The sequence below is a fragment of the Ambystoma mexicanum genome, chromosome 3q (assembly GCF_040938575.1).
Source record: "Ambystoma mexicanum isolate Mex_15411 chromosome 3q, UKY_AmexF1_1, whole genome shotgun sequence".
In the NCBI taxonomy this organism is placed as follows: Eukaryota; Metazoa; Chordata; class Amphibia; order Caudata; family Ambystomatidae; genus Ambystoma; species Ambystoma mexicanum.
Window position 1 is genome coordinate 863,394,392 of NC_090926.1, and position 22,012 is coordinate 863,416,403.

Below are 22,012 nucleotides of genomic sequence, written 5' to 3' on the forward strand. Positions count from 1 at the left end.
AATTTTAGGATTGTATAATTATTAAGATGGAAAAATAAGTTGCAATTGAGAATTTTCTTTTTTTTAACAAGTTGTTATGCTTTTTTTCCAGTGAAAGCAAACCAGTATTGCACAGTTGTAATTTTCAGAGTTCCGGTGCTGTGTGCATAATCATGCAGAGGCAGATCATTTTTACACTTCTAATTTAATTTATAGTCCAATTATAAAAACAGTGTGTAAAATGATGACTATGCACAGTCTAGTTTACATCCATTCAACCTTGCAGTCAATGGGGTACATTACTATAAATGGTCAGTGGCAGCAGAGTCTTTGCTCAAGGGTGAGTAATTGTCATTACACTGATCACAGGTGTTCTAGCCTTTCGAATCTTCAAGACTATAAATCAAACATCCAAAACCTGACTCACAAGAAAGTGCAAGCGCTGTTCAAAAACAAACAAATGAAAGTTACATTGGTTATTGAAATAGAAATTCAGCAAAACATGTCCCTGTGATAATCCAGATAGATATTTAACTTTATGTAGGGCTTCATAAATGGTTCGTCATACATCTAGGTACTGTGATCATTATACCTCAGTCGATACTCAGTTAACCAACCTCTGAAGGACGTTGGCAAATAAGATGGCTCAGCCGGTTGAGCACTCGTTGCTGCAATCTCTGCGTGATCTGTGGGTTTCTGGTTCAAATCCCAGCAAGTCCAACTCAGCCTTTCATCCTTTCGAGGTCGATAAAGGAGTACCGATTTTGGTTTGGTGGTAATTGTGATAAATATGTTATATGTACAGAGCTTTGCCAAAAGAGCTATTTAAATAGCCATTTGACCACCGTATTAGATATAGAATTTAGCATGGAGTCCTTGCCTCTCTGCACTGTTGTATCATAACATTGGCATACCATTAGGTAGTAATAGCTCCAGGAAATTAGGACTTTCATTAAACATCAAAAGACAATTCTGCTTTCGAATCTCAAAACGCACAATATAAATTCATGTATGCTTTACTATATAATTGGCTAGGTTTTTGTGATTTCAACATTTAAATATATACAGGAGAGATCAAATGGCCAGAAATAATGAAAGGTGTATTCTGTCACAATGCAGAAAGCTGACACAAAGTAATGATTTCCATACAGTTTTTTCACACATCGGCTGGATGTCGCATACCTTTTACTCTCTTGCGAAGGAGAAAAGTCATTTTTACTGTCTTAAAATAACATTTACCCTCAAAGTTTAAAAATAGAGAGTCAAATACTCCCACCTCCAAAATCTTATCTGGAGCACTGACCCCACAGTATTCATCACATCACCAATGCTCTCTCTTGCTTAATTTTTATCTCAGCCATTTACCAATGTCACATACAGATATATGTTTTCTTCTAATTGTTATTAATAGATCTTAATATGGAGTTATAACAAAGACCTTTGCCTGGTTATGGGGATTTCTAGTGGGATGCCAAGGGACAAGGTACCTCCACAAGCCAGAGGATGATGTGGCAAGGGGGTTTCCTTGGAAGGGTTCCCTGGTCATCCTCGTGGAGCCCCCTTCCTGAGGGAGGGGGCAGTCACAGGTAACATCACAAAGAGAATCACCCATTAAGCAAGCTTTGAAATGTTCACTTGCCACTAGGCAAGTGATAAGTGATTCTTGACGGGCAAGAAATGGTATGCTCTGTGCTTGTGGAAAACAAAACAGGCAAGTGGTTTGTTATGTCTGGCTAGCAGCTTGCAACTTGAAATGTTTTGTCCCTTGCTTTACGTCATCACTAAGAGGCACACTGGCCCTGCAGAAATCAACAACTGTGACACATAGGTCAAAGAACCTCACAACATGGACAAATGTCTGACTTTTTATTACAAAGAAGTAGAAATATGCAAATCAATTAATTCTAAAATATATTAGACTCATTTCTCCACCCCCAATTTATTTTTATACATTTGACTCACGGCACTGAGCTCCATTGCCCACGGGTCAGGTTTGCACATTATAAAAGATTATTCACTGATAATAATAAACACAAAGCTCTGACACAAGTGAATCAAGGTGTTGGTCAAAGACTTATTAAAATAAAAGGGGTGGGGAAATGCCTCCCTGTCCCTGCTCTAGAGGTGTTTCCCTGCCTAAAAGCAAAACTAAACGCCTGTCAAAGTCAGAACGTCCAAAGAAAAACTGTCATGTGTCCCCAAAGTTCTATTTTGAACCTCGCATTCTAATAAATTAATTTTAAGGTGAAAAGGGTTAATGTCTTTGTCCTTGAGTTGTATACAGGTTTCAAAAGAAAATAAATAACTTCAAAACAAAATTTCCACAAAGTCAGAGGTCTTTATTCCAGGGGTTGACTCTCTTCCCCTGGTTTTCTCTGCACTCTGCTTAAGGTTGGATATAAGTTCCTTAGTTTTCTCTTACCCAACAGCACAACTGGCACAAATAACGCTTTTTCCGCTGTTCTTTGTCCTGTCAGGGTTCCTGGTGTACTCTCCTGCCAGGTTTTCACTTTCTCTTAATATGCTCGTAGAATCTTTTGTCAATCTTGATATATATCCTTCTCGGGACCTGCTTGGCTGTTTGTATAACATACACTGTTTAACTTAACACTGCCTGGTACATTTCCTGCTAGGGCTTTTGGATTATAACACACTTGCAACTTGCATTCGCCTGGTATAGTCTCCTGCCAGGGCTTTCCCCTCATGTGTACTCTGTGCACACCTGTAAACTTGTCTGTCTTTTATACTTCTGCCACTTTCTTAACTTGCCTGATGCACCATCTTGACAGGGCTTCTCACTCAGATGCAATACCTAAATGCACAAACTTGATTGTTTCTTTTGCATATTTTGGTATGCCTTCGTACGTTAGGCCTTGTTCGTTCTGTCTCATTTGCTTTAATTATGTCGGTTGCACTTTGCCATGCTTTCCGACACACCTGGGATCCCTGTGTCCCTTGGGTGGACTCACCGGCTTTAGCTGGTGTATGTCGGTTTGCCTGTTGTAAGCCTGTGGAAGTTGTGCGGCTCTCTGCCTTTTCTCGCCACCTCTACATGGCTTCTTGTGGCTCCCACCTTTCGGGTTCATGGTTCTCCTGGCTTCGGTACAGTGGAGTCTACTTTGCAGCACCAGCGTATGCCCAGAAGCTCATCCGCTTCTGGTGTCCTAGATGCATGCTTCCGCCTGCCGGCTGACTGCTTTCGTCTTCCTGGAAAGGCTCTTTGCTCCATGGACACCGTTGCCATCTGCCGGTCTATCGATCTGCATCAAGAGAGGTCGCGTTCGCCAGCCAATGAGGTCGACTCCTTCTCAGATATTTCGCCAGTATAAATCTCCCAGTTTAGGATTGACTTTCCCCAAACACTAGAGTGCAGTGTATGCTTTGGTCTCATCCGTCCCAGTACTTTTGGGTTTATGGTACTGGTAATTCGGTTTTGACCAATTGGAATTAAAGTTTAGCAGAGTGTTTCTAATTGTGTTAAAAGGCCCATCTACATTTGATGAATGTACAGAGTCAAAGAGAATGCCCTCAATGGGCCTCATTCCGACCCTGGCGTTAACCAAGGCTGACGCCGTTATCTTTCCAGCTCCGCCATGGTGAATGACGTAATTACCGCCCCATTCCAAGGTTGGCAGGGGCGGTAATTCCCCATTCACCATGGGCCCTTCCCCATTCCCATTTTTGGCCCATAGGGCTCAATGGGAGTGGGGAAGGCGCTAATTACGGCACCGTAAATTACGGTGCTGTAATTAGCTCCTAGGTCCCTTTGCGGGTTGGTTTTTTAACGCCTGCAAAAAGCAGGCGTTAAGTACCAACCCGCAAAGGGAACTCGGAATAGGGCGGTAAGGGTTTAACGGCACCGTTCTCGTTACCGGTGACCGTTAACCCTTACCGCCCTACTCGGAATGACCCCCAATGTATTTCCTAGGAGCGAGAGGAGAGATATGTCAACACGCCATCAATGCATGGGGAATGGCTGGGGTATATTCCAAAGGAACTGGGTTATACCATGTATCATCGGATGAAGTCATGATACCCTCCCGATGGCTGCCTCCCCTCATGTGATCCTCCCTCATATAGCCAACCCCAGGGTCAAGATCAGATAGCGGCTGCAGTCCCCCCGGCCACATGGGGAGAGGCTACCTCCGGAAGAGAAGTGATGACTCCATCAGATTCATTACAGCTTCCAGAGTAAGGGTGGTCCCTGCAGCAAACCTCTACCTCCACAGCCCAAGCTTCCCTACTGCCCCAGAAATATTGGTTGACTGTCACCAGGTAACATGCCTGGATTCATTGCTTACCCCAGGAGGGAACTAAAGGCCTTATCCAACTCTCTCCCTAAGGGACCATGCAGATTTTCCAGTTTTTACTGTCTTTTTCGAATGATTGACTCCACATATTCTCTTGACTGGATATAAGATCCCTCAATGAAGTTTCTGATTGTAATGGCCTTACAAGAACATCAAACCATCAAAATAGCCCCTGTGTAGTAACACACAGGCTACGACTGCTGTACCTGCAATTGGGATCACAGTACTTCTTTTCAGTCGACTCCATATCCTTCATATCATTCCAATGCGCCACTAGTGAAGAGCTGCCATATGTACGGTAGATGGAAATTAACTTTGCATTTCCCTTGGTAACCACATCTTTTCCTGATGTGGAACAAGAAGATTCCCTCACTGCCTTCATCCACACTACAGCTTCGAGTAAGTGGAACAGGAAATGTGATGCTCTCTGTACTCTGGGAGGTGAAAGGTACTATACAAATGCCCATTACATTACATAGCAAGAGAAGGGAATGTAACTCCATTTCTCCAGCATTGGTATCTTCCATGGATTCACATGCTTAGAATATTCCCAGTCGACAGACTGGGAACCCTCGGTAAGCTTATAAAGCCGTTTCCCATAGGAAAACGTTCGACACTTTCGTGCCCCATCTATGTCGTTTTGGGCCGCACACGCACGCCCCACTAGGACGTAGCGGTATAAATGCCCCGCCCAACCGCTGGAGTAATGAGCTGGACAGGTGCGCAACCTTAGAGCGCTGGATCTATAATGCAAGGGGCTGCCCCCGCAAATTCGAAAAAATATGGGGTAAATGGCTAGATGTTCAATGAGCCCTGCGGGTGGGGGCACACCGGTAATGCTGCTAGCATTGTTTGCCTGCCTTGTCCTATTGATGTCTTTCGGTCCTCGGCCCCACGGGCCCTGTTGATATGGACGACTGCCTTCAACATGTATACTGCTGATTCATGTCTTATTCTATTACCAGGATGACTCGGCACCTGTACCTGCGTATCCACTGCAGAGTTCTCCCTATCAGAGGAAACGGAGGGAAGGCGTAGAGGAACTTGTCCTTCCACGGGAAGGAGAACGCTTCTCCCATCGAATCTTCCTGTGGCCACCTGCTGGCATACATCTCGCACTTCTTGTTCCTCTTCGTGGCGAAGAAATCCAGCGGAGGTCACCCCCATTTCTCGAAGACCTTCAACAATTGACCGGGGTCTATTTCCCACTCGTGAATCTGGTCCATATTTCTGATGAGCGAGTCCGCCTGTTCGTTCCTTACTCCTGGAAGGTGATGAGCTACGATGGATATATCGTGTTTCAGAGCCCAGTGCCACACCTTCTGAGCCTCGAAGGAAAGGGTTCTGGATCGTGTGCCGCCTTGCTTCCTCAAGTAAAACATCGCCGTGGTGTTGTCCGTCAAAACTCTCACTGTGGACCCTCTGATGTGAGGCAGGACCGCTCTCAGGGCCCAGCGCACTGCTCTCAGTTCCAGAACGTTGATGTGCAGTAGAGATTCCCTCCGAGACCAACGGCCTTGTGTTTGCAGAGTGCCCATGTGTGCCCCCCAGCCACTTAGGGATGCGTCTGTCACTACGGTTAACCGAAACTCCAGCTCCTGTGGGGGTACTCCTTTGGATAGATTCTGGACGCTTTTCCACCACCGAAGAGCTAACCGGAGCTCGTTGTCGTCGACGGTCAGCTTGTCTGACCAGAGGCCTTGAGCCTGCGTCCATCGGTCCGCCAGAAACTGTTGCACTGGCCTCATGAACAGGCGGCAGTTGCCCACCAGAGGAATGCAGGACGCCATAGCGCCCAGGATCGATGTATATTTTCTCACTGACAGTCTGGTATTGATCTTCAACTGACCTGCCAATCGACTGAGTTTGGTGATCCTGTCGAGGGATGGTCTCACTAACCCTGACTGGGTCTCGAACTGTGCGCCCAGGAACACCAAGCTTCTTGACGGTGTTAACGAGGATTTCTCGAAGTTCATCACAAACCCCAGCCGTTGTAAGAGGCTCATGGTGGCTTGCAGACTCCTGTGCGTCGACGTAGGGGAGGACCCCCTCACCAACCAGTCGTCGAGATACGGGTGTACATGATGGCCTTGCCTTCTCAGCCAGGCTGCCACCGGGGCCAAGCATTTCGTGAACGTTCTGGGAGAAGATTTCAGTCCAAAGGGAAGTACTGTGAACTGGTATTGAGTCCGCCCTACCACAAACCTTAGGAACTTCTTGTGTCGCCGACACATCGGTATGTGGAAGTACGAGTCCTGCAGGTCCAGAGACGCCAGAAAATCTCCTTCTTGAACTGACCAGATCACTTCTTGGAGCATGAGCATGAGCATCTTGAACTTTATGCTTTTCAACGATTTGTTTAGCTCGCGCAGGTCTAGGATGGGACGCCACTTTCCGTTTGGCTTTTTCACCACAAAGTATCGGGAATAAACCCCTTGACCCCTGTGTGACGACGGAACTAATTCTATAGCACCTTTTTGTAGCATAAGTGCTACTTCCTGCTGCAACACGCTCAGATGGGATTGAGCTACAAACGCCAGTGGAATGTGCAGAGGGTTGCTTTTGAATTGCAGGGAATGTCCGTATTTTACAGTGTCCAACACCCATTGATCCGTTGTTATTGGCTCCCATTCGTTGATGTAACATGATACTCTGCCCCCCAGAACGTTCCGATGCCCGTCATTGCTGGTCCTTGGTCTGCTTATCCCTCGTCGACGAGTAACATGCTCTCTTTCTTGGGGGCCTGGTAGTCCCGGCGACATTTAGCCGCTTGCGAAGCTCGTCTGTATCCCTGGGAGGGGTATGCTGGCCTACTGAAGGATCTGTCCCTCGATGCCGAGAATCTGGAATTTCCCGATGCTCCCCTGAAGGGACGAAAAGACCGGAAACTCCGGCCACTCTGGAGGGCCCCCAAGGAACGTGCCGTGTCCGAGTCCTCTTTCATGCCCTTCAGGGCTTCGTCCACCTTCTCGCCGAAGAGGAGGTCTCCTTCAAAAGGCATATCCAGTACCTTGTACTGCACCTCCGGTCGGAAGTTGGTGCATTTTAGCCATGCCTGCCGTCGGAGAACCACCCCGTTATTCACCTGCTTAAACCCCGACTCCGCGATGTCCACTGCGATGTTTATGGCATGATTGGAAGCCTGTTCACCTTCCCTGACAAGCAACATAGCCGCTTTGCGATGTTCATCCGGAAGGTGTTCCAGTATAGGAGCTAGCCGGTGCCACATCTCCCCGTCTTATCTGGCAACTATGGCTAGAGAATTGGCCGCTTTCACTGTGGTAGCACCTACCGACAGCACTTTTTTGTCGAAAGCATCCTGTCGTCTGGCATCAATTTCGGGAGGGGTCGTGCACTTGTGCTGGGCCCTCGCCTTCCTCGTCGCCGATACCACTGAGTCAGGAGTTGGTTGGGAGGAAAGGCACTTGGGTGTAGAGTCTGGGGCCTTACATTTTTTCTCTAGACGACCCTTTATCGCTGGTTCCGAGAAAGGGTGGCGCATGGTCTGCAGTCCTTCCTTCCACACATGATCCAGGATGGGCACTGAAAACACCGACCTTCTCCTTTTCCCCATGTGGCCGAAAAGAAAACAGTCCTTTTTCTCTTCTTCCTGGGCCAGCCCGAATTCTGTACAAGCCCTGGCCATCATGGTGTGAAATGACCCAATATCATCTGGGGAGACGGCTGAGCCAGGCTCCTCAGGGTTTCCAATTCTGCTTTGGACTCCCAGGTTGGATCCCTGGAGGGGGAAAGGGAGACAACTGACGAGGCTCTGCTATTCGAGTCCGAATCCATCAGTGGGGCCGAGAGGTTTGCATCCGGCGGCATTGCCTCGGGGGTTGAAGGCGGTGGTTGACGAGACGGGCCCGGGTCGTCGATGACCGACCTGGCCGGAATTGTTCGAGGTAGTCTGTCATCCAGTGTCTTCAGCAATGTTTGCAACGTGGACAAGACTTCCAATGACAAAAGTGACTGTGGATTGAGCAGAGAGGTAGAACCCGGAATGCTCCCGGAGAGAGGCTTGGTAACTTGTAACCCCAGGTCTGCACAGCCAGCTATTCGCACATCCTCGTCTCCGGAGGACACCGACAAGGCCTCTTGCTGTAGAAGTGTCTCTGGCAAAATTGGGTCGTATACCTCTGGACGCCAGGCCTCTTGCGGGATCTCCGTCGACAAAGCGATAGTCGGCTCCGTCATCGACGTCGTCGTTGTCTGCGGTCCAGGAAGGGTTGAGGTCAACCGCGCCAGCGGCAGAGAAGCTGTCGACGACAGTGGTGGTTGTGCAGGCTTATGCGGCGTTCCCGCCTTTTCCGAACTCGACCTGCGTTTCTCTGCATCTCGACTCGAGGCCGATCTAGGACGATCGCCCGAGGAGTATTTAGATTTTTCTTTTTTGTCTTTCCTCGCTGAAGATGAGGATGAAGAGGCCTTCTTCGAAGAAGAGTCCTTGGAATGGCCTTCCGATGATTCTCTCTCCACTGATCGCGATTTCTTCATCGTGGGTTCCGACGACGTTGAGCGGCGCGGGGCCCCTGAAGATTTTGACAATGAGGCCGCGCTGCGCGTGGTGCCCACCTCCGAAGGCAGGTATGCCCCCGCTCAGTCGTTCAACCAGGCCACAAGTCTGCGACTCTGATCTTTAAGAGTCTTCTGGGAGAAGCCCTTACATATGTCGCACTTGTCTGCCGAATGATGAGGGTGTAGACAGTATATGCAGTCCATATGTCCGTCCCCTTCGTACACCACCTTCGAACCGCACGTTGCACACTGGCAGAATAGCGCTTTTCCCGACATCAGGAGAAAACTGCAACAGCACAACCTAACCAAATAGTAGACTACACGAGGTGCTCCCACTACTTTGGAGACGGTTGAAATCTAAAGGGAGCCGCGGGGGCGGGGCATTTATACCGCTACGTCCTAGTGGGGCGTGCGTGCGCGGCCCAAAACGACGTAGATAGGACACGAAAGTGGGAAACAGCTGTCGACAGGGAATATTCTAAGCATGTGAATCCATGAAAGATCCAATGCTGGAGAAGTATAATTTAAGTATTACAAATGAATTGTCAATAGATTAAAGGAAGAATACAAAATATACAAAAGGCGTTAATAAATTAAGTGGTTAAAATCATGTGCTATAATGGCGCACACTAACCTTTTGCCCTTTATGTATGATCCATTATGTTTAAATGTTTACTAGGCATGTATTACTTCTTTATTAACATCCGCAAATACTCTAGTTAATGTATGTTTGAAATGCATCAGTTGACCGGGGAAGCCAAAACAGCTATTGGTAGCTGTTGGTTTCAAGCTAGCCAATCTCTTCCAGGGTAGAAACAGGAGCTAAATAGCTGTAAGCTTTTTACAACTCTGGCCAATCCCCCTCATGGCTAGCTTCCCAACATTGTGTTTGAGTGGTCATATGAAATGTCTCCAGAGAGGAACTTGTTGAGCCCTGAAAGATTCCGAATTTGTCGTCTTCTTCGGTACTGTGAAGTGAGTAAAATCATTGCATTTGTTCACTCTCTTTGCCCAACTCTATTGCTTTGAGGAAGAGAAAATGTGGGATCTGCTGCACAAACAGTGGAGAAGACCTGGGAAACTTGTGTATGAGGGAAGTTGAGAGGGGATGTTTAAGCTCAGACCTTTTATGATAATGTAAAGCATACAGGGATCCCGTGTAATGTTTAACCAGGCTTGTTAAATCCATAAAAGCTGACAAGAGTTGAACTCTGATTCTAGTAAACACAGAAATAATGCCACTTAATGATTTGGCCGTAATGACAGTCTTGCAGGTTTGAAGTTTTTCCAAAGTGTAAATCAATCGCTTTTTCATGAATGGCAGCAGAAAGGGAAGATGTTTTAAAGTAGGAATGTCTCCTCATACAAACTAATGGGCCCTGCCCAAGAAGTGGAATCAGTAATGTCTAGAATGACCAGCAACTGCTGCAATTCCTCCTGAGCCTCAATAAGAAACAAATCTCTGAACATCTGTAAGGCTTCCCAGTTCTGTAAGATGTAACTGGCTAGTACAGATGCTGCATTAATCTCTCTCCCGGAAAGATAAGGGTTTTGGTAAACCCCTTTTCCCCAAAGAATCCCACAATTTTGAATCTTTGTCAATACAGATGCTGAGTTCTGAATTGGGCCTTTGCTCTTAGTAAGGGCTGCAAACACAGTCAGACTGTGATATGATAAGTCATTTATAACGCACCAGAACACAAATGTTTCTAGGTGCGACTGTGCGCCAGAAGTGCAGGCCTTACCTCAGAGGCCTTGGTTATCTTTTTGCTGGATAATGGTCATCCGTCTGCTGAAGCCACCCTCCTGCGGTCCAATACTGACCAGGTTGGTAGCCCCGAAGACATGGACCAAACGTCAGAGGGGAAAACCCAATGGGAAAAAACCCTCAAGAAATTTAGGATGCAGGGTCCAATAGGCGAGAATCCAGTAAGGATGTGGAAGCGCGAGAGGCAGCGAGCGACAGAGAACAAGGAAGACAGGAAGGCGGGGTCAATAGCAGGTAAGGCAATTCCACACTAGAATGGGCAGCTTCCACAGCTGAAGATAAACAGCCGGTAACGCAAGATAATATCAGGAAAGGCTAAAAGTCAAGGACAAGAGAACACAGAAAGGCAAGGACTTCAGAAGGGATCATCAAGAAGATTCAAGAGCAAAACGAGCGGTTGGGGGTGTGGGGGGTGCAATAAGTCACACCTACCCCATCCTGATGCGGGAAGAAAGACTAGCATCCCGACACGATAAACTGGAAGCAGAGGTATCGTCATCTAAGGATGGGTGCTGTGTCCATCCCAGTCGTCACCTTTTGTGGTGGGTCCCACAAGCCAAGTTGATACCCTGGAGCGGCCAGGAGTGCTAGCAACCCAGGCAGCCCGATGGGTTTTCAGGTAAGTCCTGACACCGATTTATATCGGTGTCAGGATGAGCGATTTCCAAAGGCTCATCATTAGGAGGGTTATATATAGAGGCTAAGAACTGATTCTGAATTAGGCTTCGACCAGTTGCTTATTACTTGCTCTATTAGTGAGTCCTCCATAGGTAAATCTGTTTATCTGATGTCAAAGAAGAAAGTCTTGAAGACATGCTGCAGTATATTTTTCAGGTGGTAATGACTCCAATGCATGCATAGCCTTTGAAATTGTACCAAGGGAAATTGTTTTGAGGAATGAGTAGGTGCATCAACTGGTAAAATCTATAGGTACCATAGTTGAAGTAGTAAACGACGCAGGTAGGCGTCTATCATAATATTTGTTGGCCAAGACCAAAACCCATCCATCATGACAGACTACATAACTACAGAGGGAAGAAACAATTAATTCAACCAAGGGAGCAGAAGGCCCTGGAACTGCTTCTACCAAGGAAATCATCTATAGGGGAGGTAGAAGCGTCCCCTGAAGTTGGTAACTCAGCTCTTGTCAAAAAAGGAGATACAGATTGATTAACTGTACTCTGGCACACATTCAAAACTACAGGTCTAGGAATTTGAACGTTAGTAAGAGGGAGCGGGGAAAAAGTTGCTACTGAAAGTTGAGATGATAATGGAAAGCCCTGCTCTGGTGAAAAATGTGTAGTAGGATAGTTTTCTTCTTGCAGTGGGATGCCAACATTTTCCCAATGTGGTACTGTAAAGTATTTTGAAGGATTTAAATGATCAGACTATGCGTCAGAGACCTGAATAGGTTCAGAGGGAAAACTATGCATGTTCTTATGTGAAGAGGTGTATGCTTCTTATAGTCAGAAACAGTTTTTGGTGTCGGTACCGAATGTGGTCTATGGTCTTTTTTTTTTAATGGGAGTCGATTAGGCCTGCTTTTGGTTTGTCAGTACCAAACTGACTTCTGAACTGCTGGTGCTGACTTCGCGGTACTAGGACCTTTGAGGGAGTTAATCTCAATCTCCTAATGAAGGGAGCTAGAGTCCACCTTCTTCGAGACCATGCAATCTTTATGTGATCTGCCTGTTAGGAACAGTGCAGAGGCTCAAAAACACTCCTCTCCGGTAACCTTGTCTGAAACGAAAAGTATGTTGTTACTGAAGGCCAAGTCTCTGGTGCTTTACCATCGAGAGGTATTCACAAGTGCATCAGTCCAGAGTGAACTTCTGAACGGGCGGTGTAAGGTCCATGGGGTTTATCTGTGTTGGCCCCTTAAAGAATGGCACAGAAAGGTGATGCCAAATCAGTGTAAAATCCTTCTTAATGCTTGGATGCCTTCCCTGAAGTCAGTGGCTTGTAGTACTGGACCCTTCTTCGGCATGGAGACAAAGCGTGTTCTCAGCAAATTAGGTTTTATTCCCTCACAGAACTGACAGGACCACACCGGGTGGAAGTTCCCGAGACAGTTCACAGGCCCTGTGTGGGTCCGCTGCAGAGAAGTGCTTACCTCATCCAATGTATTGCTTGAACCCGGTTGTCAGCAGCATTCGAAGAGGAGGCAATGTTGACAAAAATATATCCAAGTGGATAAAAAATAATCTTAAAACAATTAAGCTCCTCAGGGAAGGGAGACCACGAAAGAAGAAAAATGAATCACTCATAAATGGAGGCACAAGGAGAAACTCTGCCCACATCCAACCGCATAGGTGTAGAAACAGGAACTGTGAGGTGTCAGTAGGTGACGCCCATGTGGGGTTGGGGGCAGGTGCGTGGATAGACATGCACGTAGCAAGGCCAGGTAAATTGTCAAAAGTGACAGCACCTTTATTCCTGTCCAGCCTGTGGTGCAGACTATCCCAACCAATTTGGCATGCGTATTGGTACGCCACTTCTCTGTAGAGCTGCCCAGGGCCTTTCTTAGCTTCCATCACCACCTTTGACATGAGTGGGTAAAGTAGAAGTACTATTTGGAGATGGTCTTCCATTTTAAAAACTCAACTATGATACTTGGGTTTACTGCAGAGAAGAGAAATCTTTACCAAAAATGATTTAGAACTACTAAATGGTGAGCTCTCTTTCACAAGGGGCGTGAATAATCTTCTCAATATGTTCAACATGATGATGCAGACTACTGCAAAATTGGCACAGATCTGATAGCGGAGAACCCAAAACCAAATCTACAGCAAGACAACCTAGTTGCTTCAACTGCAGCCCTGTTCATTCATATATAAATTACATTTTTGAAAAGTTGTCTTCATTTCAAGCACATTTGTGCGCAGTTCACTAGTCTATGGAAGTCACAGATCAAGGGAACCATCGAGTACTCAAGCAGCTCCACACCCGTAGCCGAAGAGGCCAGGTAGAGTTGTGTTCTGAGCATGTTCAAATGCACCAATAGGAATGTAAATCTGTGGCAAACTGACGAAGAACAAACCACTGGAAGATTATTTTGTTTGTTGGTAGTAGAGAGGTAGTCAAACCTCTGTGGCTATAACTTGAGTAAAGCCACAGCATGGCAAATAAAAAGGACCGTCAGGTGGATAGAGGATGAAAATGCGATCCTGGAAGAAGTAGACATTGAGCCACACAGGTTACTAAAGGAATGCTAGGCTGCAGAGAGCAGGGTGGAGCTGTGAGAAGGAAATACGCTGTGAGAACGCAGACTCTAGAACAGATTAGGCATGCTCAATCATTGCCCAGGAAGGGAAGTCAGGTATCAGATGATAAGAAGAGCCTACTGACCAAACAGCACCACATCTACTGCGAGCTGGGCAATGTTTAAACTGAGAGGAAGTTCACGAGAAGTTGGCAAAAGCAGTGGGGCACTGGAACGTCTACCAAGTGAAATGCTACAGGCCAAGGCTTGTATTAAGAAAGGCTAGAGCAGTTTGTAAGTAAGAGAAGGATTGAACAAAGGAACATTCTAAATGTTGGGATAAAAAGGAAGCATCAGTTTACAACCAAGAGAACGAGAGTTTGAGAGAAATTCTACTCTGAGTGTTTGGTGTAGACATTAGCAGTGGTCTTCAAACTGTGGCACTGGCCATGGAAGGGCAAGAGGCTCTTCAAAAAGGGAGTAACTGCTTTTACTGGAATACATATAAGCAGAAATGGCATCTGGGAGGGGGGGGGCGAAAATACTATTTTCACTCAAGGGGACAGGGGTAGCTCGATAACTATATTTTTTACTCAAGGGGATCAACAGCATGCAACAGTTTGAGTACCACTGCATTAAGGGGATGACTCGAGGAGAAACCTTGTGGACCAAGGGAAATGCTCATTCATGGCATTGAAGCCACATATAAAGCAGAGAGGCTAACTAGCCTAAAGAGAGATGAGGTGAATACTTGCTGGAGATATCAAGTTGGCATATCCATTCCAATTGAATGGGATGTAGCAGCAGGCAACTTTGTGGGGGAGAAAATGAAGGCAATTGAAAAGGTGTACAAATAGGTGGTTTGACATTAGGACAGAAGAAGGCAGAAGGGGGACACGTACAAACTATAGAACTCACAAAGGGATACCTGTATGGCCTCCAAACCCCCTCAGGTAAACAATATAACTTAAATCAAAACATGGGTCGGGAGCAATGAGGGTGGATAGATATAATAAAACAGAATAAACTCCACTGCAAATTTGGGTCTAAAGAAAAGATATATTATTTTTAATTCTTTTTTATATCAATATACACTTGTACAATATAAAACAACCGTAGAAACTATATATGCCTAATTGTTTTGGACCGTACCTTTCATAACCACCTTTCATACACTTTCATACCATCTCATATTCCCATGTTTTCTACACATTTTAAGCATATATCACCAGTGCAACATACACTGTAGTTTTGTTTCACTTATTTACAGAAAATAATTGTGGCCCTATATTTCCTTTACAAGATGCCTTTCCTCAAGCCACCTTTCTATACTGGTGGCCCCTGTCTACATATGTTTCAGTCCTCTACTGGCACCATTGTTGCCCCCGATTTTCAGGACCTTCTTCAGGACGAAATGTAATCTACAGAACAGTAGTGATATCTTTCTGTTCGTGCCAAACTGTAGGTGATAGGTGTTTTCACAGGTTATATAGTTCTCAATCACCTAAAAGCAATAAAACAAAAAAAAACACACTAGTTACCATCCAACCTCTATTTCTTATTCACAGCATATTCAATTCATGCAGCACAACCGTAAATCAATCTGTTGTGTTCTCACACACTCACCACCGGCTCTTATTTGCAGGGGGCTTGTGTGTGTCGGGCAAAGCTGTCCCTCTAGTTCTCGCAGACCCCGTAGTGGTCTTGGACCCACATGAAACCTTCAAAGTAGGATATCAAAAACGACCTACAAGAACATAGGCCCAGAGTGAACCCTCTTTCATCTTACAAATGGGTCAAAAAGGCCAGATGATGCACAAATGATATATAAATAAATAACATGTCAGGAAACATCAAAAGGCAACTTACGGGAGACCACCAGGGGGGCGCAGGCAGAATGGAAGCCTGATTTCCAAGTGCCTTTGTACCGTGCAGCGATAAACGAATTATAGGAGTTAGCCCAGCCCGCAAAAATCTGTGACTTATTGCACGGGGAACGGAAGAAGTCATGCACCAGTGGCTGTACTTGCAGAGAGAATTGGAGCAGATTTCACTGAAAATATGGCCCGCAAAACAACTCCCACTGACGCCGGGGCAAAGGCCGCCGGAGACATATTGCGGTGTGCATAGTGAGCCGTCTGGGGGCGCCCAGGACGACAGAGGAGGGAGCCATCCAGGCTAGGGAGCTTGCGACGGCCCTAGAAGCGCGGTATGCAGGGCACAACATCTGGAGGTAGCGGTCCCCCACGCAGTGACTGAACTGGAGCGGGCTTCCCATTGGTGGACCTGAGCCCTGGTGAGGCTGCGACGTGGGCTGTGGCCCGAAGCAACAGAGACGGAGGGGATCCTGGTGGGGAACGCGGGTGATTTGGATGAGTCCAGGAGATTCCCCCCCCCCCCGCCAAGACTACAGTACAGCAGCACTAACGGCGGCATCAAAACTGTAGCCCAGGACAAGGAAGTGAGCCCCGGGTCGAGGGGAGGCGGAGTCGACCTCCATTGAACGGAGGGGCCTTTCCCGGGCCGCAGTGACGCCGGGATCTACCGCAGCAGGGGAGAGCAAGGCAGCACTTACCTGATGGTGCGCTCCGCTCCCCTGGTGAGGCTATGCTGCAGGGGGTAGGCATCTCTAAAGACCAGCAGGAGACATGAGACACTAGCGGCTAGCACGCCTGCCTTCCGCCGCGGAACCTCACGGGAGCGAAGAAGGGGTCCTGCATCATCGAGAGACCCCAATGGACCTCCCCTCCAGCTCCTATGTAGGTTCTAATCAGGTGAGGAGAGCGGGAGGGCCAGGGGTGGTTTGAGGGCCCAAAAGTGTCAATAAATACAGGGGGTTGCCTTGGGGCACTGCTAATTGAGCACCTCTCTGTGTAACGGAGCAAAAGTGACTTGTAGCAACACATAACACCAGTAGAGACTGGTACCCCCCCAGCTTTTCATTTGTGGCAAGGCACCTGGTTGTTGAGGGCCAGCTAGGTTTGGCCTCAGACTCATACCCCTGAACTGATTTCTTGGAAGGGGCACCCCAGGCGGGGACCTGGCCTGATGGGGGAGGCAAGGCACCAACTGCATCCACTCAGAGACCAGAGGACTTGCTTCCTCAAGTGTGGTTCAGCGACCATATCCAGTTGTGTACTAAAAGAGACACGCAAGACTCTCTCACCTTCCCAAATGCACTCCAAGGAGCAGGGCAGCTGCCCCCCCAGCCCATAATCCAAATAAGCGACAGGCCACTGTCTCTGATGTGAAGGGGTCGCTGAGGTTGAAGGCCTACGGTTTTCCCTCCTGTGGATAGACTGGGGGTGAGAAGAAACGTCCAGAGCTTTGCCACGAAGTATCAGAAGGAAAACGCAGTTTCTAGGGGCCGTGAGTAGAGCGGTGATACAGGGGCATTGCGGGGCATGGAAAGGAGGTTGGTCGGCATGGTCCTGCGCAGAGGGAAGGCACTGGGGATCCGCCCCTCTGCTCAGGGACCACAAGCAAGCCTCCCGAAGGAGAAACCGGCACACACTGTATGCAGGCCAACATCACGGTTTCCATTGTTCAAAAGCTACAGAGGTACTGGCGGGAATCCACGCAAATGGCCGCTCTCTCCACCCAAGAAGACCCTCTGATCCCGGGGGGAGATCAAGAACTTTCCACCAAGGCCGACATCCGCTTACTACTGGGGGAAATCCGAGCATTTCGTACTAGCATGACCACGACAGTAAGCGTATTGCAAGACAGGATCCATAAAATAGAGGACAAGGTGGAAGCGCTGGAAAATTATCAGCAATCAGCAGACATAATGGAGATGAGGGTGGAGGGCCGATTTCAAGAGCTAGAACAGAAAAACCAGGACTTGGAGGCCAAGGTCAATGACCTAGAAAATAGGACAAGAGTGTCTAACATCAGAATACAAGGTCTTAGGGAATCTCCTGGTGAAACGCCCGCAATGTTGGAAAAGAGAGTCAAAGATCTTATAGCCTCGATTCTCCCCGCCCCGATCACTCCTCAATTGGAGTTCGAGAGGGTCCACCGAGCTGGGGCCCACCTGGAGGACCGAGATCTACACTGGCACGGTGTCATCACTATAGGCACAAGGTTGAGATCCTCCAGAAGGCGAGAGAATTGGATTTAATAAACTTTGAAGATTCTAAGGTCACAATCTTTCAGGATCTCTCTGCATACACCTTAGCCCAGAGGAGAGCATGTCGCCCCCTCAATTTATGGTTGCGGGAAAAGAGAACGAGATTCCGGTGGACTCATCCCTTTGCCCTGGTCTTCACGCATGGGAATAAAGAATTCAGAGTCACTTCAGATGAAGAGGCTGAGGGGGTCCTTAAGAGCCTGCAATGAGGTCCGAATGAGTCCAGAGGAGAGGAAACATCATCATCTTCGGAGCCAGCACGGAAGCCCTCAGGCCCATGGAGGCAAAAAAGCTAATCCAAAGACGGCAAAAGCTAAACACTGCGTGAAATGAAGCGACCAAAGAACATAACTTACTTAAAGGAGGTATTAAACACAGTAGCCGGGCTGTGCTTTACAGAAAGCTGGTATTGAGTATTCGCTGATGCACTATAGTTACGGAGAGACTGCTCGCCGAAAGGTTCTAGAGGTAACACCCGTTGTGTGGCCCTATGTTAACACCCGGGCCGTCTCCGCTGTTACGGAGGGAGTGCATTTGCTTACTTTTATCCTTCTTTCTCCTTTGCATCTCTGCAATTCTTCTCATGGGAGGGAAAAGGGAGGGGTTGGGGGGCCCAATCAAACCATTTGGTACTTGGCAAACATGTTCAAGCTCTCTGCATCACCATCGCAAGAGACATTGACACAATGCGTCTGGAAATTAATGACCGGCTTCAATGTGAGTGACGATGGGGGTTGATGCTCTTAAAACAGGATCTCTCAACGTGAAGGGTCTCAATTCGCCACAGAAGAAATCAATGCTGAGGGGAACGTTCAAGCAATGGAACCTGGACATTAGGTTCATTCAGGAAACAAAATTTAAACAAATGGGGGAATTTGTGTTGAGAGTGGGGTCCTTGGGAGGGTCGCTGTGGGCATCAGGTCCGGAAAATAAAGGGGCAGTAGGCATATTATACCGTTACTCTTTGAGGCCCCAAATTACTCACATACACAGGGACCAGAAGGCAGTATTTCTAGTGTTAAATGTCACGGTAGGATCCACCCCAGTCACATTGTGCTCTGCTTATGCCCCAAACACTCAGCAACTATCTTTTTGCAGAGATCTGCTGGCGAAGTTGGAAGGGGATCAAATAGGACCTCTTATCTGTGGGGGTGATTTCAACGAAATAATGGACCCTGCGCTCGATTGGCGTTCCTACCGGACGGGGGTTCCCCCTCCCCCAAATAACAAGTCTTTTCAGTGTCTGATTGATGCCCACCACTTAAAAGATGCTTGGCGCATAACTCATACAACCCAGAAAGCCTATACTATACATCCCCATCAAACATCTACAAGGATAGATTATGTATTTCTGGAAAGTAGTAGGTGTTGGGGTGGTCGGACCATGATATGGTCACGGTCAACCTGAACCTGGGGCGGGGCACACCGGTGGACAGTCGATGGACGTGTAACGATACACTGTTCAAAGACAAACTGTTCCGGGAGGGCCTAGATGACATGCATTACTCACCGTAATAGCATTTCTGATGATTGTATCTGCTTAGATTCACATGCTGTGCATATGGTCCGACATCCAGTGGTAACCGCAGAGTACTGCATCTTGTCTTTCGGGGACCGAAAGGGGACGTCGGCATAGGTGTGTCTGTAACACTATCCCTATCGTGACATGTGTAGTACCCGAAATCCCTCACGCGCCGAGGTCCCTCCGATTGTATTTTTTCTGCCATGAGGGAGCCCAAGGCTATAGTGAGCAAGTACATAAAGAGAGAAAATAGTAAGACTTCTATGTTGCTTCCACCCAGAGCGGGGAGGCAGTGAGCGGGCATGTGAATCTACAGATACAATCATCAGAAATGCTATTACGGTGAGTAATGCATGTCTTCTGATGCTTGTTAATCTGCTTAGAATCACATGCTGTGCATAGACTAGCAAGCAGTTGGAGGTGGGTTGTGAGAAGGAACAGTAGAGAAAAGATGTCTTAGTACTGCTTGTCCCAGCTGAGAATCAGACCTAGAATGAGTGTCTAGGCAATAGTGTTTTATAAAGGTGTGTACAGAACTCCAGTTTGCCGCTTTGCAAATGGACTCAAGAGGAACATTTGCAATGAATGCTATGGATGCCCAAGTGCCTAGAGTAGAGTGTGCTCTAGGCTTGAAGGGCAGTTCTCTCTTCGCAAGAGTGTAACATAGTGTGATGCATTTGACAATCCATCTTGAGATCGCTGATTTAGAGACAGGATCCCCTTCTCTACCAGCTGCCACTGAAACGAAGAATTGTTTAGTCTTCCTTAGTGGTTTAGTTCTTTCCAGGTAAAACATGAATGTCCTGCGCACGTCTAATGTGTAAAGGCTTCTTTCGGCCATGTTAGTAGGGTTCTGGAAGAAAGTGGGTAGTTCGATTGACTGGTTCACATGGAACTTCGAAATGAATTTAGGCGCAAACCTGGGATGTGTGTGCAGAACTACCTTATCTTTGTGGACTGTAACAAAGGGGTCTAAAACAGACAGAGCATGTAGTTTGCTAACTCTTCTGATAGAAGAGATAGCCACTAGGAAGGCTGTCTTATAAATCAGATCTTTCAGACTTGCTTTATGCATAGGCTCGAAGGGAGCTCCCATGAGCCTGGTCAAAACCACATTCAGATCCCATGCAGGGGCTGGGTGAGAGATGGGAGGATAAATCATCTTAACCCCTTCCATAAAGGCTTTAATCACCGGTATTTTCCACCACAATATATTTTGTTGTGATGTGGTGTAGGCTGACAGAGCAGCCAGATGAACCTTTAGGGAATTGAAGACTAACCCAGAGTCCAACAGGTGGGTTAGATACAACACAATGTGTGAGGGTGAGCAATCGATAGGATCGACGCCCTTGGAATAGCACCAGGTGACAAAACGTTTCCATTTGCTGGCATAGCAATAACGTGTATTAGGCTTTCACGCTTCCCTGAGTATGTCCATGCATCTCTGAGGGAGTTGCAGGTGTCCAAACTCTATCATCTCAGGAGCCAGGCTGCTAAATTCAGAGTGTGTGAGCATGGGTGTAAGGTCTCCTCCCTGTCCTGAGACAACATGTTGTACGGTGAGGGCAGCTTGACTGGTGGGGAGAGGGACATTTCCATCAGGTATGCGAACCAGGGTTGGCGGGCCCACATGGGGGCTACCAGTATCATGGTAACTGGTTCCTGGTGCATCTTGTGCACTATCTTCTTGAGAAGGGGGGGTGGGGAGGGGGTGGGGGTCCAAGCGTAGACAAATTTCCCCGACCAAGTTATCCAGAGACCGTTCCTCTTGGATCGGTTCTGGGGGTACCTGGAGGCGTAGTCTTGGCAATGGGCGTTCTCCTGAGTAGCGAACAGGTCAATCTCTGGAAAACCCCATTCTGCGAAGACGTTGGACACAATGTCTTCGTGCAGCCGCCATTCGTATTCTTCTGGCAGAGGAAAAGCTCTGCTGAGTACGTCTGCCAGAAGATTGAGTTCCCCTGTAACATGTTGGGACAACAAAAACCTCTTGTGTTTGAGAGCCCATATCCAAATGTTTTGGGACAGCTTGGATAGCCCTGGAGAGTGAGTGCCCCCCGTTTGTTCAGGTAATACATTGCTGTAGTGCTGTTGGTTAGGATCAGCACTGTCTTCCCTTGCAGCTGCACCCAAAAGGCTTTCAATGCTTTGAACACCACTTGTAGCTCCAGTAAGTTTATATGGTTGGACGCTACTTAAGGGGACCACACTCCGTGTGCTGTCTGCTGAAGCAGGTGAGCCCCCCACCCCGTGAGAGATGCATCTGTTGTGAGAGTGGCTTCCACTGCAGGGGTGGTGAAGGTCTTCCCCTTCAAGAGGTTTTCTCTTGACCATCACTGCAGAGAGAGAACGAAGGCTGGCGAGACAACTAACAGATCTTCCCATTGTCCGCTGGCCTGACACCACTGGCTGTTGAGCCACTCTTGCATGGGACGCATGCGCAGCCGCGCGTGGGGAACCAAGTATATACATGAAGCCATCATTCCTAGCAAACGCATCGCTTTTCGTACCGTCACCTCCCGACTGGCTACATATTGAGGAATCTGAGAGAGCATGTTCTGAACACTCTCGCTGGAGGGGA

At 47.5% G+C, this 22,012-nt stretch overlaps 1 protein-coding gene across 1 annotated transcript; it reads right to left on the bottom strand.

The window, feature by feature from the left end:
* Positions 1–7,934: 7,934 nt before the first annotated feature.
* On the bottom strand, positions 7,935–8,786 carry LOC138448021 (uncharacterized). Its single transcript, XM_069604557.1, has one exon. The coding sequence runs from the start codon at positions 8,784–8,786 to the stop codon at positions 7,935–7,937; it is 852 nt and encodes a 283-aa protein (XP_069460658.1).
* Between the last annotated feature and the right edge of the window lie 13,226 nt (positions 8,787–22,012).